The sequence below is a fragment of the Syzygium oleosum genome, unplaced genomic scaffold, assembly GCF_021117445.2.
Source record: "Syzygium oleosum isolate NSW1041296 unplaced genomic scaffold, Sole_v2.1 Sole_v2.12, whole genome shotgun sequence".
Classification (NCBI taxonomy): domain Eukaryota; kingdom Viridiplantae; phylum Streptophyta; class Magnoliopsida; order Myrtales; family Myrtaceae; genus Syzygium; species Syzygium oleosum.
In genome coordinates this window covers 5,689,801-5,707,915 of record NW_026607496.1, presented here as the reverse complement: position 1 = coordinate 5,707,915, position 18,115 = coordinate 5,689,801, and the positions used below count along the sequence as shown (strand labels likewise).

Below are 18,115 nucleotides of genomic sequence, written 5' to 3'. Positions count from 1 at the left end.
CCTAAATATCATAGTGGAATCCCTTTGCAGGACGTAGTCTTATTCTGGGGTGAATCTGGATAAACTCGTGTGTCAATTTTTCTATTATCTGTGTGATTATTCTGATTATGTTTAGGATATAACCTATCACTTTTAGCCTTATTTCACCGCAGAAAAGCGTTCTTGAGTTCATATTACTGAGCTTCAATGGCAGAGGAAGTGATATTGCTGGACTTCTGGCCGAGCCCCTACGAGATGAGGGCCAGGATTGCCCTGAGAGAGAAGGGTGTGCACTTTGATATGAGGGAGGAGGACATTCTGAGCAACAAGAGCCCCCTCCTCTTGGAGATGAAATTAGTCCACAAGAAAATCGCCGTCCTCATCCACAACGGCAAGCCGGTTTGCGAGTCCCTCATCATTGTCCAGTACATCGACGACACCTGGGGTTGTGAGTCCCCTCTCTTGCCTTCAGATCCTCACGAGCACGCCCGTGCCAGGTTCTAGGCCGACTATGCGGACAAGATAAGATGACCGACGCCCGATCTTTCGAACATATCTTTCCCTAGGTGCGCTTAACGTCGAGGTACGAAAAGACAGTGCAGATATTCCCAGCGGCGCGAGCGGCATTGCTGTCGACGGGGGAGGCCCAGGAAGCGGCGAAGAAGGAGTACATCGAGGGCTTGAGGGTGCTGGAGGGAGAGCTTGGGGACAAGGCATACTTTGGAGATGAGAGGTTTGGGTATGTGGATGTGTCGCTGATACCACTGTACAACTCATTCTATGCTCTGGAGAAATTGGCCGACTGCAGCGTGGCGGTGGAGTTCCCCAAGCTGGTGGGGTGGGCAAAACGAGTCGAACACGAACTAATCGAGCTACATGTCGAGCCACGTGTCGAACCACGAAAGGGCCCTCAATGTCCTTTTGTTGTTTTTATATTAAAATCTCATCTAAACACATCTTAAATGAATGGATTGTTGACACCTAAATGATAATTTTCTTGTGATAAGCATTTGCATCCATTTGATTCGTTTTGGCCTCCAAATGATGATTTGCTTATGATAGGATATACATGTCATATATTTAATCGATGAGTAACTGTTTGAGCACATGGATGAGTTAGACATAGAAAGAATTTGACTTCATTTGGGTGCTCTGTTGATCACCGGTGAAACCATATTGCTATTGTGATAGTTTCCCATCGTTTTCACGTGTTTTATGCCCTTTGTTGCATGACATAAAGGCTGTGCACGCTGCTGTCCAGGATCATTTTAAACTTTAATGAAGTTTGTTTGGCTTCATTTACATGCTTATTGACTCCTATGAGCTCATACGTTGACATAGGTAAGCATTTGACTTGAATCATGTTACTTTCTTGTCGAATTAATGCATGCATGTGTCTTGTATTGGGTAAAACACGCTTTCGTGCTCGGAGATAAGTTTCTGCATTATGTGAGAAGAGAGTTGTATTTGGAGAACAATGATAATCAGAACAACATTGGATTAACGCAGTAGAACAAAACACTCTCCCCTCTTGTGCAAACCTCATACGAAACAACTAAATGGAGCAATATAGATACCAAACATCCATAAACACAAGGCGAATTTTTTACGTGGAAAACCTCTTCGGTATGAGGAGATAAAAAATCACGGGACCGGAGTCCATCCAAAAATCTTCACTATCAATAAAATTGGGTGAACAAAGTTCTTCTCTAGTTAATACTAGGGTACATAGCAACAATAATATCAAGAACACCATTATTGGCAATACACATGATCTTTATAAGAGATCAAGGATAAATCTCTCAAAACACAGGTTCGGTTTAATCCACGGAAAACCTGATATAGGGAGTTGCAAATAAGAATCAAAATTATCAGATTTGAGAAGAATGCGTCATGAGCATGCTAAGACAATTTTAGCTCAATCAGACACCGAATCGACCTCTGATGTTAGCTTGATGAAAACCAGCTATTGCCATCTTTCCCAGATTTTCTGCACTCTCTTTCTCTCTTGCTACTACATCTTGACCAACATTCTTTTTGCTGCTACAACATAATAATGGTGAAAAACCTTATTTCTCCATATAAATTATCATATGAACTCAAGTCTTTGCTTACAATTCATTGGGCTTTCTCCACATTGGAGTGAACATAGCCAAAAAGAGGCATATGATCTTCTTAGCTTCTTTGTTTTTGGAACTTACTTCTTTGTTCTTGGTTTAAATCTGTTGCTTTTGTGGGAATCTCTCCGTCTTCTTTTTTTTTTTCTCCCTCTCTCTGTTTTTTGGTCGTTGCTTTGGTTTCTTAGCTTAATTTGTAAATTCAGGAGAAGATAGTGTGAAATATAGTATAAGTTGTTCGTAAAACAAACTAAGAGGTGCATTGTCCCACATCGAAAAAATGTGAGTGCGCATGTGGACAAATTTTTTTATTTATTAATTTTCAAATTATTATTATAAAATAATTATTTTGTCTTATTGAAACAGTATGACTGTTCACAATTGAGTGACGGTTATTTATTAATAATTTAATTTTGAATTTATTATTTTTGCCTAACGGTTAATATGTGTTCTTACAACCTTTGGAAGGTTGTATCTATTCGGACATATCTCCTTAACCTTTGAAATGTTGTGTCTGTTTGGACATAATTTCTTTATCTTTGAAAGATTGTATTTGTTCAAATATATTTATTCAATAATTCTGTTCATTACTTTGAACTTCCAATTTCGCTTTCTTTCAAGAGACATATCGCCATATTTTCCAATTGTTTACCTTGAGAGAACCTGGAGAAGTACCATAATTGCTCTGTGGTATTCTCATTCGAGACTTTATTGTATCTTGGAGAATTTTTTCTAGTAATCATTAACAACGTTGTGGGATAAATAATTCTTTAAAAAGAGTGTTACCACGCCTCAAAATCTGATTCCATTGATTTTCCCAATTCACATTGATTTTTTGCCAACAAAAGTTCCTTTTTCTTTTTCTTCTTTTGCCGACAGAGAAAGACCATCAAATTCAAAAATGGCTAAGTTTTGTTTTCCTTGCTAGATTAATCCTTAGAAAGTACCATGGTGAGCTTGAAATTGTCCTTTTCTTCTTCATAACTGCACAAGTATGCTTAGATGGCATTGCCTGATTGTGTCCTGGAGTAGTAGATCCACAAAGAGAGAGAGAACTAAAAACCCGAACAGCCCCGAACTGCTTTTTGGGTTCAGGTATTCTCAGTTAATGTCATAATAAACACACATCCCTTACGTTACGTATCATGGAAATCCGACCGGACTTGAACCGTTGACACCCCTACTTAACATAGGTGTGCATTGGGCTTGATCCATCTAAGTTTCTTATCAAATTAATGCATGTGAGGGCCTTTTATTGCTTGCTCTCGGCCTGGAGCTTGCCGTTCAGTCCATGAACAGCCAGCTTTAGCCTTCATTTGAGCCACACAATATACCTTGAGTCGGCCTTGATCGGATAGCATAGCCTAGTGACGCGTCGGGATATTTATCGATGTGTTTTAGTGCTATTTAGCTTCATTTCATTATGGTTATTCGGATCAAAGTACCGGCGGGAGACCAATCGGCCTGGCCTCCTCAGATACCGAATCATGATTGATTCAGGTTGGATCATCGAATCATGGTTGGTTTGGGTTTGACCGCCAAACCATGGCTGATTTGGGTATGATGGGGAGCGGTTGAAAGTCGTGAGCGGTTTCGGTGGCTCGGGATCATGTTTTGGTGTCATTAGGAATGCATTGATGTCGAATATGCATGGTTGCTTTAGTTAGTGTATCTGATGCCATCTATGTGTTTAAATGGGTTATCATCCCTAAATAGCTTGCTAGTTTGTCTTTGAGTGTGGTTATGCATGTTAAGCTCAATTGGTTTGCATTTGTTTAGTCTAGCATAGATGTTAATTCATGTTGATGTAATCGAAGAAATGAAAAATGGTAAGATTAACAGTAAAAAATAAGCATCTAATGAAGTTGTGAGTTTAGGAATACCGCATTGCATGTTTAGTGATACGTCATATTAGAATTGCATTTAGTGAGAAAACATGAAAATTGGATTCCACTTAGTGTATCATTTGGTCTTGTGGAGGATGAGAGCATCCTTAGATAGACGCATGCTTGTTTAGATTCCGGCTTAACTCGTGGGAGTCCTGTCCCGGGGCTTAATAAGGTAGCAGTGTATATTCTTTGCTCGACATCATATTGTATTTTATATTTTCGTGCTTTATTATCATGTCGTGCTTGTTTATTGTTTGGATTATCACGTTGAATGTTCGCGGACAAATTTGTGGCACATACTCATTTAGATGGATGTGCCTAGGCATTAAAATGAACAAGATTGCATGATCAAAACGTTTTCGAAATAGCGAGAATAGGTACCAAGTTTGGGCACTAATAGACTTTAGCGCAATTAAGTCTTTGTTTTTGAATCTCTAATTCTCGGAAATTAAAATGGCCTTCTGTGTTTAACTAAGCTTCTAATCGGCCTCAAGTTAATATTGACTCCTAAAGGAAAGAGCAATAATCATCATAATTAATTGAGTCAATCAACGGCAATTGGTAGGATCTGGGAAAATCCAAGCTAAGTGCAAGCGACAACTCACAATAGGAACTGTTTGTGCGTACTTAAGTAATCCACACAACATTTGAGGCAACACAGGTCCTTCAACGCACATGACCAAATTGCCATCAGGAAGGTCACGTCATCGTCATGCATGACATGCTACAATTGGCTACACCATGACAGGATGTCAATCAAACTATGGAAAGCTCGGAGTAGGGCCCACGATATGCAAGCATGCATGTAATTCTATCCTCTATAGGTACATTGAGTAAAGTTATATTCATAAAATGAATAATATGATCTTCAAATTCATTTTATTCAAGAGTCGTTATAATTCACTTTGAAGAGCCGCCTAAATTTGCAAATAATTTCACTCGAATGCACTCTCTATTGACCTAAACTTTTACTAAATGTCGTATCATATTTTCTTGTGGAATATTATATCTAATATTTCCATTAAAGTAAAATTTGTAACAAGCTTATATGGTTATAATAATTTACTTATGCGCCATAGCTTTCCAGAAAGAATAAGCAACCACCAGTATGACTAATCGTAATTGTACTAGTAATAGCAATAAATGTCTCGTTCATGTTACACCTAATCCATGACCTAATCGATCGGGCGGACTTGTAGTGTACACTTTGGACCTGACAGCAACGCGAGCAATGACAGCGGTAGGCAGCCCCTCTCCTCGAGCACTGCAGCGAATGAAAAGTCTAGTCAGTGTGTTCTTTCGTTCTATACAAGTGGCTCCTGCTTTTAGCCTTATTTCACCACAAAAAAAGGCATTCTTGAGTTCAAATTACCAGAGCTTCAATGGCGGAGGAAGTGATATTGTTGGACTTCTGGTCGAGCCTGTTCGGGATAAGGGCCAGGATTGCCCTGAGAGAGAAGGGCGTGGACTTTGATATGAGGGAGGAGGACCTTCTGAGCAACAAGAGCCCCCTGCTCTTGGAGACGAACCCGGTCCACAAGAAAATCCCCGTCCTCATCCACAATGGCAAGTCGGTTTGCGAGTCCCTCGTCATCGTCCAATACATCAACGAGACCTGGGGTCGCGAGTCCCCTCTCCTGCCTTCCGATCCTTACCAGCGAGCAGTACTAGGGGTGTCAATGGGTCGGGTCAGGTCAGGCTTTCTTGATACATGACCCGATCCGAAACCTATAGGGTCATGCGTGACCCGCCCAGACCCACTCGAGACCCAGTTCACCGTACACCCCAAGGCCCGGGTCGGGTCGGGTCGGGCCGAATTTTGATTTTTTTTTTTTTTTGTGCAGATAGATTGGAATTGTGAACCCGCCGCAAATACAGAACCGAATTATCAGATGACTAACCAGGTTAGGTTGGTTCTGTTCTCTTATTTTTTCTTTTCATATGCACAAGACGGAAAAATGATAATAGAGACGATTTCCAACACTACGCCAGAATCTCTTTTCTTCCCACTCTCACTGTGTGAGTACCATCGTAGAACAAGTTTTGTAGTACAAAGTAACTAAAAAAAAAAGAAAGAAACTAAAACAATACCATCGTAGAACAAGTTCTGTAGTACAAAGTAACTAAAACAACATTAACGGACAGCAATGACTGGAATTTTTTCACTCCTAAGCAAGATTGGCTTGCTTCCAATTACTAATACATCATCATGGGTCGACATTCCAAAGATAAAGCTAGTGCAAAAGGGTTGGACTCCGAATTTCTTTTCCTCGTCGATGCAGTGCCGCCTGAAAGTGGATTGTTCTAGAAGATTCAAAAGCAAGATTGATTCTAAGATTAGTTCATAAGAAAAGGGTTAACAAAGATCTGGCACCAGACGTTGCTGAACTAGAAGTGGTAGGTGAGATATCATTAAGTTTGTTGCTAGTAAGGACTAAAATTGGCTTTTGTTCACCCTGAGTCTGTCAGAAGTCGATGTTCTCAAGAGGTCACAAGGGAAACAAGAAGATAAGTGCAGCAAGAAGGACAAGAAAATTGAAGATTCCATTGAGAAGCTATTTGTTGGTTGAACATAAACCAGCTTGCTAAAGCAGATTGAGTTTGAGGACAAAATGAAAGACCCTTGAGACAACCTACAAACTCAATTTGCCCAGACACACTGGGATATTTGTCTTGATATGGTTTAAAAGATGTCAGGTCCGAGGTTAGTGACCAATAAAATTAAATTTAAAGGGGCATGCACAAAAGAAAACTTGATTAGTTAAGCATATAACAGAGACCGTGTCGATTCATTGCACTTTTTCTTGGATGATTGTATGCATATGATGAGACATATATATCCTATGTAAGCAGTATGAGTTTTTTATGCGCGCGAGTGTGTGAATATATGGCACTAGATCACTTGACATACGTGTATTTCTTTTGCTACAAGAGAGAGTATATTATTAACATGTATGGTAGCCATGTGTAAAGCTTCGATTGGGGAATTAAACAAAGCAAACAACCTTGTGTTGGATGCCATAGTTTACCAGCTATTTAAATAGTTTTACCATACTTCTGTTAAAACTGTAGTAGTCCAAACACTATATAGTAAAAATAGGTCCCAAGTCATTTAGAATCTCGAGTAAAAACTGACAAGTTACCTAAAATGGCAATCTCCAACTTCATCAATCATCTAGAGAAATTGATATCGAGTTTGGCTCCATGGTTGTAGTTGGCAACTCTGCATTAAATTCACGATGAAAATGAGAATTAATGTATCCATTGAAACATAGAAGGGTATTAATATTCTACAACCATATTTTTTCGCCTGACTCAAAGATTTCGAGTTCTTCTAAGTCCTCTTCAATCGAACGTGAAAGTGGCGCGGATCGTAATCAATCTTGAGCACATATAAGAGCCTCCACCATGTCTGGGGTTAAAGAGCTACGAAACACATCAAGCACACGACCTCCTGTGCTAAATGCAGCCACTGATGCTACAGTTGAGACGGGCACGGCCAAAATATCTCGAGCAATGAAAGAAAGGATGGGATATCTTGAAGAATTTATTTTCCAACAACTTAAGATATCAAACTCAACGCTATAACGTTCACATCCTTCTTCCAAATACTTGTCCAATTCAGATTTTTCTTCTAAATATTGTTGTCCGGTTTCACTAAGGTACATTGCAGTCATAATATCAGCACTAACCACCGGAGACTTTGACACATTAATCATCCTTGTGCTCTTTAGCCTCAAGTTGCTTTGGGGGCATACACCAGTGCGGTATTGCTCGAATAAAGACGTCAGAGATGTTATTACTTTATCTTGTAAAGTTTCCGCCTGCTTGCTTTCATAAACACAGTTAATCATCCACTTCACATATTCCCACTTATGCCGCAGGTCAAGTATGCAAGCAATGAACAAAGTAAGATTGATGTTGTTCACATTGCCAAAATACTTATTGCATTTGATCTTCATTCTCTTAGCCATTTCCTGTAAAGTCGAGTCCTCATTTTCACAACATCTGTCAATCATGATATAAATCCCATACACATCCTTTGCCATATCATTACTAGTGACATAAGAAGAACCCAAAACTTTTAAAGTCGTATCAAAGAATAACTTCAGAAAAGGAAGAAAGTGACGGGCATACTCCCAATCATCACTAGTGGGCAATCCTTTCACCTTGGAAAGCTCTTCAACAAATTTGCCATTATGAAATTCCAATGAGCTAAAAGCTGTTTGAAACTTCAAAGCTGCTTCCAACATTATATTCGAGTTCCAACGAGTCTTGACATCCAAACATACAAGACTCTTGGACTCAATTTTCTCTAGCTCAATACAACCTTTAAACCGTCTCAACCTTGCAGGAGAAGACCTCACATAACGCACGGCCGAACGTATTCTAACAATCGAATCATTTATGTCTTTCATTCCCTCTCTCACAATCAAACTCAATATATGAGCACAACAACTCATGTGGAGCAACTCACCTCTCTTCTTCAAATATTGAATTCTTAAGTCATTTGAGCTAGCATTATCCACGGTGATAGAAAAAATGCTTTGAATCCCCTAATCAATCAAGCATTTCTCAACCACTTTTCCTATTATCTCGGCAGAATGACCCGGGATTTGACAAAAATTTAATATTTTCTTATGCAGCTTCCAATCGGCATCAACAAAATGAGCATTGAGACACATATAGCTCAAATTTTGACAAGAAGTCCATGTGTCTGTTGTAAGACACTCTTGGAGATGTCTCCAAGAAATATTTCTTTAACTTACTTCTTTCATCCTTGTATAAATCATAACATTTGTGCCTCAAAGTGTTGCGCGACGGGATTAAGAAATTTGGCTGGATTTTATTCACAAATCGCCGAAATCCCTCATGCTCTACCAACTTAAAAGGCAATTCATCAAGAATAAACATGATCGCTAATTCTTTTCCACTATCATCTTGGTCAAATTTCCAAGGACCCGAGTTACTTTTTTGCCTTTTCTCGACATTTGCATATGGGAATTCCTTACATCTAGCTAAATGACGATGCATCGAACTGGTCCCTTGACCACTAGCACAACCAATACATGTCCCACAGTATATATAGTCAACATTTTCTTCATCAGGAATATGTTTAAAGTGTTCCCATACTGAAGATCTCGTCCTTCTTTGTGTCACACTAGAAGCACTTATCTCAAACATTTAGCAATCATTCTATCTATGACACTTAGAACCTGGAAAGTATTACTATAATCAGAAATGTAGTCCTCAACATACTCTTGACAAATACAAATGGTGTAGTAATGCCTTCTACAGTTCATGTACTTGCCAACATATTTACCAACTAGGTTCTAGAGTAGATAAACCATGCAAATCTAAAAAATCTGAAGTAGGAAAGTCTTAGATAAACCATCATCATAACATTTTCTGTTGTTAATTGAACAAAAAAACTCACCAAATTTTGGTAGAAAAAGATTAAATGTTCTGTTATTCCAGGTTACTATTGGTGTTGAAAATCCCTAGCAAACCCTTAATGCGGCCCAGTGCAACGGGGTACAACCTAACAACACACAATACAATAAAAGTACCATATTAGAAACAATGATTGCTCCCATTCTTAGCATTAAAACTTGCTTTGATCGAATAAAGTGCAAAACCTAATACAGCATGCCAAAATCACAGTGTCACAGATAGAAAAAGCCGAGAATCAAGATTTTTATACGGACTAAAAAGAATAAATGAATCATAGTGTCACAGATTCAGAATGGGTAGCTCAAATGAGTATGGTGCTGTTGTACTAGAAATGATTGACGCTGATATGGTGGAAATGTCTATCCAGGTTCATCTATCTGCAATTAGGAGACATGCAGAAATGAAATTATGGTAATAGCTAGGTCAGCTTATCATGCACTAAGGTTATTTCTCTAGAGTCTTTGAAGCAAATTACAAAAAAAAAGAATCAAGTTCAGTTCATTTCCACTGAAACCCTCTGCTTGTAGAAAGTCTTTCAATCTCACTGTCTAGACTGATTCCAAGACAGCTTAATAGATTCTCCGAAACAAAAAATTGAAACAGTTATGTTATTCTTCAACCGCATATGAATAGGCTCTATAACTACGATATCAACCAGGAAAAGGGTAAAACTAGGTCAGGATCACAACAACAAGAAATGCGTGCAGTAGATTCGGGAGGTAGGCCTGTTTGTTGCAGCTTATTACTTCTACTTGTGACTTTCCCTCCAAAATTTTGAAGAAGGAAAAGGATATCTCGAGTTTCGAAAAATTATGGAATATCATGTGTAATTCCACATGTCAATCGTTGAATTTTGAAAGGTTTGAGGTGTTTCGCATTAACAAAAGTCAAATTATGAGAGGTCCAAGATAATGAAATTCCGATCAATTAAATAAAAAGCTTCATGTTGACACCTAAATTTTGGCGTATCATTTAGTGTAATTTGCATAGAAAATTAGGGATTAAATTTTTAACCCCTAAACAAAAATATTTAAATTGCATAAACATATAGTTGAGGTCCATTTAATTTAATTGCATTTTTTGCATCAGATTGGCAGTGGCGAATGAGCTTAAAATTTCATCGAACGAGACTCGGCTCGCTTAGAAGGCAAGGGTCGGGAATTACAAGTCAAAAGGCTTTGGTTGTTTTAATTTGAGCTTAAATCAGCCCGAATTAATTTAGCCCATTTGGAATTAAAATTAAATTAAATGATAAAGCCTAAGTCTAAGCCCATTAGGACTAGGAAGCCCGGTTAATTAACCTAGGGTTGCGATATAAATATGTCGTTATGCCTAATAATTGACACGGGGGGACTCTCATAATTTCCAGAACACAATTCCTGAGAGCACGAGAGAGATTGACGGCTGAAAAAGAAGAGAAGTTCTGTCCTCCCGCGGTGGTTCCTTCGGTGCTTGGCAACCATCCATCATCGCCGCACCAACGCTTCCGTCGTTCGAGAGATGCGGCCATTGAAGACCCACTGCCAAAGCAATAAAATCTAGTCAACACTAGACATGATCAAGCGGTGGTTTTTGTCTTGATTGGTCCAAGCTGAGAGTGACAAAGGAGGGGAGATATTCACGAAGAAAAGAAAGGAAGTAGAGGCTGTGAATAAAATAATCAAGTGAAGACAAAGGGGTGTTCTTTGCTTTCTTTGTTCAGCGTCCAATTTCTCGTTGCGACCCTCGCCATGCCGGTTTCTGTTTCCTACGGCGTTCTCAACATTCCACGAGCGTCCTTGAAGCTTTTCGCGGTGCCGGTTCGTTGGTGATCGTCCCGTGTGTCAAGTGATCTCACTCAAACGGCAAGCTAAGTTATCTAAAGCTCTCGCCGGCCGCGTTGTGAGCACCTCACCGATACCGCGACACCGAGAAGTCTCCATCGACGGTCCTTGCCGTGGCACTGTACCTCTAGCCAAGGCGCCATTGTCCTTGTCACCGCAGCCGGTTGAGCCCCTCATCGACGGTCCTAGCCGAACCGCCACCGCGAACTCGTCGTATCACTGTGAGCCATTGTCACCGTCGTGAGAACCGTGTCCGCCATCGATCGCCCACCATCGGCTACCGTCCCGTGATCCGCAAACTCGATCCGGCATCAAGCTCGAATTTGGAAGTTATCCGCAAATTAGGTAAGATCATTATCCGAATATTTTCTGAAATATTTAATTTCCTAAGTTTTCGGTGTTTGAATATTTCGTGGATATTCTTTGGTGGATAGCTATATATCCTAGGATAATTTTGTGATATCCGTAATATTCGAAAACACCCAAAATTAGGAATCATTCCTAATTTAGCAACGTATCTGGATGACTATCCGACCTTATCCCTAAGGTTCGATACGCGGCGATACGGAAAATTATTATCCTATCCATAACCACTTGGGTACGATAATGATTTTTATCCGCTTTCCAAATTTGAATAATCGGCTTTCCGTCGATATCTATAACCCTATAGATATGACCGATAGTTTGATTTTTGTGCCTAATCCGAGTTTGAAACAAATATGGCGGATCCCGTGGACGTTTTGAATGTGGTTGCTATCCTTGTTTATTTAATTGCTTTCCTTTTTCAAATAAACAGAAAATTCAAAAAATATTAATTAGATTTGAATTAGAGTTTTCACATGTCTAGGAATCCTAAATATATCTAGAAGATAGAGTAGTTGTTTAATTTAAATTAGGACTTGAGATGATCTATTTCCTAGTTTAAATTAAGTAATATTCTAATCTTAATAGATTATTCAGGTTATTTTATTATTTCGAATTTCCATGAAAATCCCAAAAAAGAAGAATGAATTGTTTTAGGATAGATTAGGATAGATTGTATTCTTAATTTAAGTAATTCATTATTTCGAATTTTAACAAAAATCCTAAAAAGAAATCATGCTAGGGTAGATTAAGTCATCATAGTTTGCATGTTAATTTAGGCATTTTTATTATTCCGAATTTAAATTGAGAAAATACCAAAAATAATCATTCGTCCTGTCATTAGAAATAGGTCACGTCGTCGCACGACATATAGTTTGCATGCTAGGTTGCATTAATCGCATGTCATTTTCGCATGTCATTGCATATAGGCTAGATTTCATTTAAATAAGTGAAAATCCAAAAAAGAAATTGAGTGAATTGCTTGTTAATTAGAAATCATATTAGAATTGTTAATGTGATTTTCTAGCTAACAATGCAGATGCTTACGTTGCTTCGAGGTAAGTAATTCTCCCAATCTTGCAATTTATTTAATGTTTTGATTATTGGGTGTTACTTTGGTGGTTTGTGCACCGGCATGAACACCTCACATGTTAGTGATTAGGCAATAAAATGGATCCAGACTGCATGCATAAATATTTTTGAAAAGAAAAGGTACCGAAAGGGCGTTAGACTAGATCTAGCGTAACCAAGTCCCCGAGCTTAGAATCTCTGGTTCGTAGGAATAAAACATATCTCCCTATATTTTATTTAGGTTTCTAATCAACCTACCATAAATTGATTAGTGGCGACTCCGAGCATAAAAACTTTTGCATGTTAAAAAACTTAAACCCTAAGTTGCGAATTGGTAGGGCTTGGGAGGGCCCGAGTTAGGCTTAGTCTTAACAATTCATTAGCCTGAGAGAAATTTTAGGTCGCGACACTTCAGAAAGACCAAGCATATGTCATTCTAGAACCATACTAAAAGCATGTGCTTCAGGCCATCACTTCCTTATAAAAGAACATCAAATGGAACTCCAATAAGTAAAAGAAAACAAATGCTGCCCTTGTTATGTATATTGACATTCACTAAGTAGAAAGAGAAGAAAGAAATACCGCAGGAATCATATAGGAAACAACTTACCAGGTTAGGAGCAGCCCAACCAACAAAAGCGAAAGAATAGTCATCACCTGGCTAAAAGATGCAGATACAGAAGGTCTTAGTCCATGAAAGATGAAGTGTCTAGAACGACTTCATGCTAAGGCATTAAATATTTGAAAGCTGTAGAAGTACACTTACCACCAAAGTTGGCAAGCAACCTGACAAGACAAGTCTCCTTGGGTGACGCATAGCCAGAATATGAAAACATGAATCATGAAAATGAACATGGTAAGAAGCTATTCCGGAGGAAGGCAGACTTTGATGTAATGCAGATCACAATGGAACCAAGTCAAGCAGCTGACAACGAAGCACTCACTAGAGGGACAAAGTTACTTCGGAAGCAGTTGCAAGATAGGATATGGATATGGGGAATCTTGTATTTTCTTTCATTTCCCCTTCCTAGCCAGTAACATGCTGATTTTGGGTAATGTGATAGGGGAATCTGAGCTACTGATAAACCATCTCATCATGAGGACCAACAAAATAGAAGTAAGATAGCAGCTAAGAAATCTCAACAAGTTCATATAATTTGCAGCAATAGAACATAAAATGGAAAAGAAAACCAAAAAAACATACATTGCCCCACAATTTGTAAAGACCAGCTGTTAAACAAGGTCAAGTTAGTCCACATAGTCGAAATTTGTGAAGACCAGCTGCTAAACCTTTATTAAGTTCCTACTACAAAGTAATTTTATCAATCCCAGTCATCCAACTATTTAGCCCATACACACATATCTGAGTAATTTAAAAGATCACTTCCAACAATTTATTCATGCAAACAGAAATGTCAAGGGTCAGAGATTTTCCATCTCTGTTTATGGTTTAGTCCCAAGCCACGATAATATAATTGCATACCTTGGATCAATATTAGCCAATGATATAATGTCGTCCAACTTTGGTATGTCACGCAAGTCAACTGGAAGGAGCTTGTAATGTGCACTAATCACTTCTCCCTTTTCTACACAAGTTAAAGCAAGCTTAAGATAATTAAAACAACCAAAAAGAACAAAATAATCAACACATAATAAAATTTTACACAAATTCATGCATCTGAACATAAGAGACACACTGATACAATGGATAGTAAGGACGATATGCTAGAACCATGAAAGTAGATTTTGCATGCCTCATATTGATAGGTATATAACGACTCCTAGCAAGAACTTAGAAGCCACATAAATTAGCATTTGATTAGAGCAACAGATCCTATGCCCAAAGAGACGTTGCCGTTTCTCGACACCAAGGCAATCAGATGTTCAAGTCCAACGCCATCATTAACAACCATACACGCCGCTTCTCCGCCAGATTCGCAAAGTCAAAATCATTTTAACTTCACTGCAAATACGCCTTATGAGTAACAAAATCCAAAGGGAATGTAGCCACCATGCTAATGGTGATAAGTTGCTATGCTGTTGCTAACATCTAAGTGAGATTGATACTAGCATTCCATGTTGAAAATAACAGACCATCTGTTAGACCAAATAGTTTGTAATAAATCACCTAAGCAATTTGATTGTATTGGCATTGGCTCAACCAATCTGGATGACATATATTTGCAAAAAAAAGGTCCCTTAAGCAGCACAATGGTGAGTTCTTGCATTCCAGGTAACCAGATTTATCGGGAAAAAAAGTGGGAAACAAAGATTTATGCAGTCCATGGGTCATTGAGCTTGAGTCATATGCTATGTAGACGAAGCCCGGTAACAGAGTAATCATGGTAAATTTTTCAGAGCAAGAAAGCCAAAGGGTGTCACCAGCTAATCAACATCGTTTTAATCAAATAAGGGCCATTAAATTCGCAGAAACCAATGAGCACAACAGATGCAATTCAAAATCCATGCTCAAATGATACAATTTACACGGAAAAGAAACTAGGAACCATGCGAAAAATTCACCCTTTTTTTGGGGCTCACCTGCAATGTGAACAACCTGTCCTCAAACTGAACTTCCTTCGTTAAGAAATCAGCTCCGATCGTCGCCTTATACTGATTGCTAAACTTGCGATTCACATACCTATACAGCACAATCAGCAGTCCCCCCAACGTAAAAAACACCAATCAATCAATATCGCATCGAGCTGCGTACATGTATACAATTTCAGATTTTGAATCACGGGGTTAAGAGAACAAACATCAAAAGGGTGTATAGCCAATTAACCTAAAAAGTCATAAACATCAAAAGGAAACGTCTAATTCGACGGACTGATCGTCCGATTCCGCTACGTGACCACCGAAGCTCGATCGCTCTAGAGCCTCCTCGGCTTCAGGGACATTCAAAAAGGAATAGCGCTCATTAACCTGCTCCATAACCTGTGCCCAGGAAGGGCGGGAGCTCGCGATCGCGGAGCGAAAGGGAGCAGATCGAGGACGCTAGGGCAAGCGGAGCGAAAAGGACAACAACTGCCTCAACAGAATCAAGGACTCGAAACGCGAACCCTAACAGAGGCGTTGCAAAGCTAGAGAGAGAGAGAGAGAGAGAGAGAGAGAGAGAGAGAGAGACCGACCTCGAGCGACGGCGACGAGTGAAGGATGCAGAGAGATGATCGATGAGTGAAGGATGCAGACGAGGTGAGGTGAGGCGAGAGAGTCGAGAGCGTCCGACGGCGATGGCGTTTGGTGACTGAAAGAGGGAGATGGGTCGGCCCAGAGTGTTAATGGGTCGGCCCGATCCTACCCCAACCCTAATGATACCCCAAATTTTAGGGCCATATTCGAAGAAGATTAAGGCCCGACCCCAAAATACCCCAAATTTTAGGGCCGGACCGAGCCGGCGCGGGTCGGGCCGGGCCGGCGCGGATATTGTTGACACCCCTAGCGGGCACGTGCCAGGTTCTGGGCTGACTACGTAGACAAGGTAAGACGACGATGCCCAATCTATCGAACATTTCTTTTACTAAGTGTGCTTAACGTCAAGACACAAAACGACGGTGCAGATATTTCCAGCGGGGAAAACGGCGATGTTTTCGACGGGGGAGGCCCAGAAGGTGGTGAAGAAGGAGTACATCGAGGGCTTAAAGGTGCTAGAGGGAGAGCTTGGGGACAAGGCATACTTTGGAGGTGAGAGGTTTGGGTACGTGGATGTGTCGTTGATACTGTTCTATAGCTGGTTATATGCTGTGGAGACACTGGCCAACTGTAGCATCGGGGATGAGTGCCCCGAGCTGGTGGGATGGGCCAAGTGGTGCATGCAGAGGAAGAGCGTGGCGAAGTCGTTGCCCGACCAGCACAAGGTCTATGACTTCATGTTGAAGGTCAGGAAGTAGCTTCAGGCGCAGCGACACCTCTCGAGTCTCATAATAACGGTCATTTTGATGACTCTTTTGTTCATTAATCCCTCTCTCCCTTGGTCGAGGCTCGCTCTTTCCACTTTCGATGATTTCCGTTTAGCAAAATGTTTTGCGTTCTTTGCGCATGTGTACCTCTAACATACTATTTTTTCTCTTTTTCTCTTTGATGAAATCTTTTTCATCCATGCGTTACCTACATCATCAAACAAGAAAACATAGCGAACAAAGCAATAATGAGTACTCAGGAAATAAAGTTCAGTAGGTAGATAAGTAAAGGGCAAAGAAAGTCCAGTTCGGCTGTCTTGGGCAATATTATCACAACGCCTTGTTATGTACGTCTCGGATAGAACCTCTGTGACCTTATTCGTAAGAATAGATGTGCCTAAATGCAATGAATTATGGCGAAGTGAAAACTCGTCAACAATTGATCCGAGGAGACTTAAAAATAGTCGAATATGAAGTATTCGAGTCACGATAGAAAACGGATGACATGCCATAATTGACTACACCATGAGAAGAAATCAAAACCCGACTCAGGGAAGCTCGCAGTAGACCAAGAATGGGCGTTTTTTTTTTTTTTTGTCGAAGACCATGAATGGGTTGACTGCCCATAGACGTAACAACGATCTACGCATGGACTGAATGGCATTGCATGTTTAACAGTAAAACATAAGCATCTAATGAAAGCTGTGAGTTTAGGAGTACCGCATTGCATGTTTAGTGATACGTCATATTAAAACTGGATTGCACTTAGTATAACATCATTTGGTCCTTTGGAGGATGAGAGCATCCTTTAGAAAGATGCATGCATGTTTAAATTAGGGCTTAGCTCATGGGGGTCCTTGTCTCTAGGCTTAATAATGTAGCTGTGTATATTCTTTGCCCGACATCATATCAATTTTTTATTTTCACGCTTTATCATCATGTCGTCTTTGTTTATTATGTTTGGATTATCACCTTGATTGTATGAACGTTGAATGTTCGCAGGCAAATTCGTGGCACATACTCATTTAGATGGATGTGCCTAGGCATTTAAATGAACAAGATTGCATGATCGAAACGTTTTCGAAATAGCAAGAATAGGTACCAAGTTTAGGCACTGATAGACTTCAACGCAATTAAGTGTCTATTCTCGAATCTCTGGTTCACGGAAAGTAAAACGGCCTTCTCTGTTTAACTAAGCTTCTAATCAGCCTCCAATAGGTTAATAGCGACTCCTAAAGGAAAGGGCAATAGTCATCATACTTAGGGCCCATTTGATCTGACTTTGGGGGAATGTCTTTGGCAAAATACAAAGGCCTTTAGGCTAAAGTGATTTTCCGAAATGCAAGTAGTGTTTAGTAAAGTGTATTTTAAAATCACATTTGAAAGCAATTTTGACTAAACACCGTTTTGTAAAAACTATATTTTGTAAATAACTTTTGCTAATATTTTTTTTTTAAAGTCTCAGACACTGGCCGGCCAAAACAGCCACCAACCAGCCTTGCCTGGGGTCATGCAACCCA

The 18,115-nt window shown here is 39.7% G+C and overlaps 1 protein-coding gene and 1 pseudogene across 1 annotated transcript; both read left to right on the top strand.

Moving 5' to 3' along the window:
* Positions 1 to 186: 186 nt before the first annotated feature.
* LOC130139569 (glutathione S-transferase U25-like) lies at positions 187 to 964 on the top strand (annotated as a pseudogene).
* Positions 965 to 5,367: 4,403 nt separating this feature from the next.
* LOC130139571 (probable glutathione S-transferase) lies at positions 5,368 to 16,586 on the top strand. Its single transcript, XM_056316800.1, has 3 exons — positions 5,368 to 5,649; positions 16,139 to 16,177; positions 16,257 to 16,586. The coding sequence occupies exons 1-3, from the start codon at positions 5,368 to 5,370 to the stop codon at positions 16,584 to 16,586; spliced, it is 651 nt and encodes a 216-aa protein (XP_056172775.1).
* The last annotated feature ends 1,529 nt before the right edge of the window (positions 16,587 to 18,115 follow it).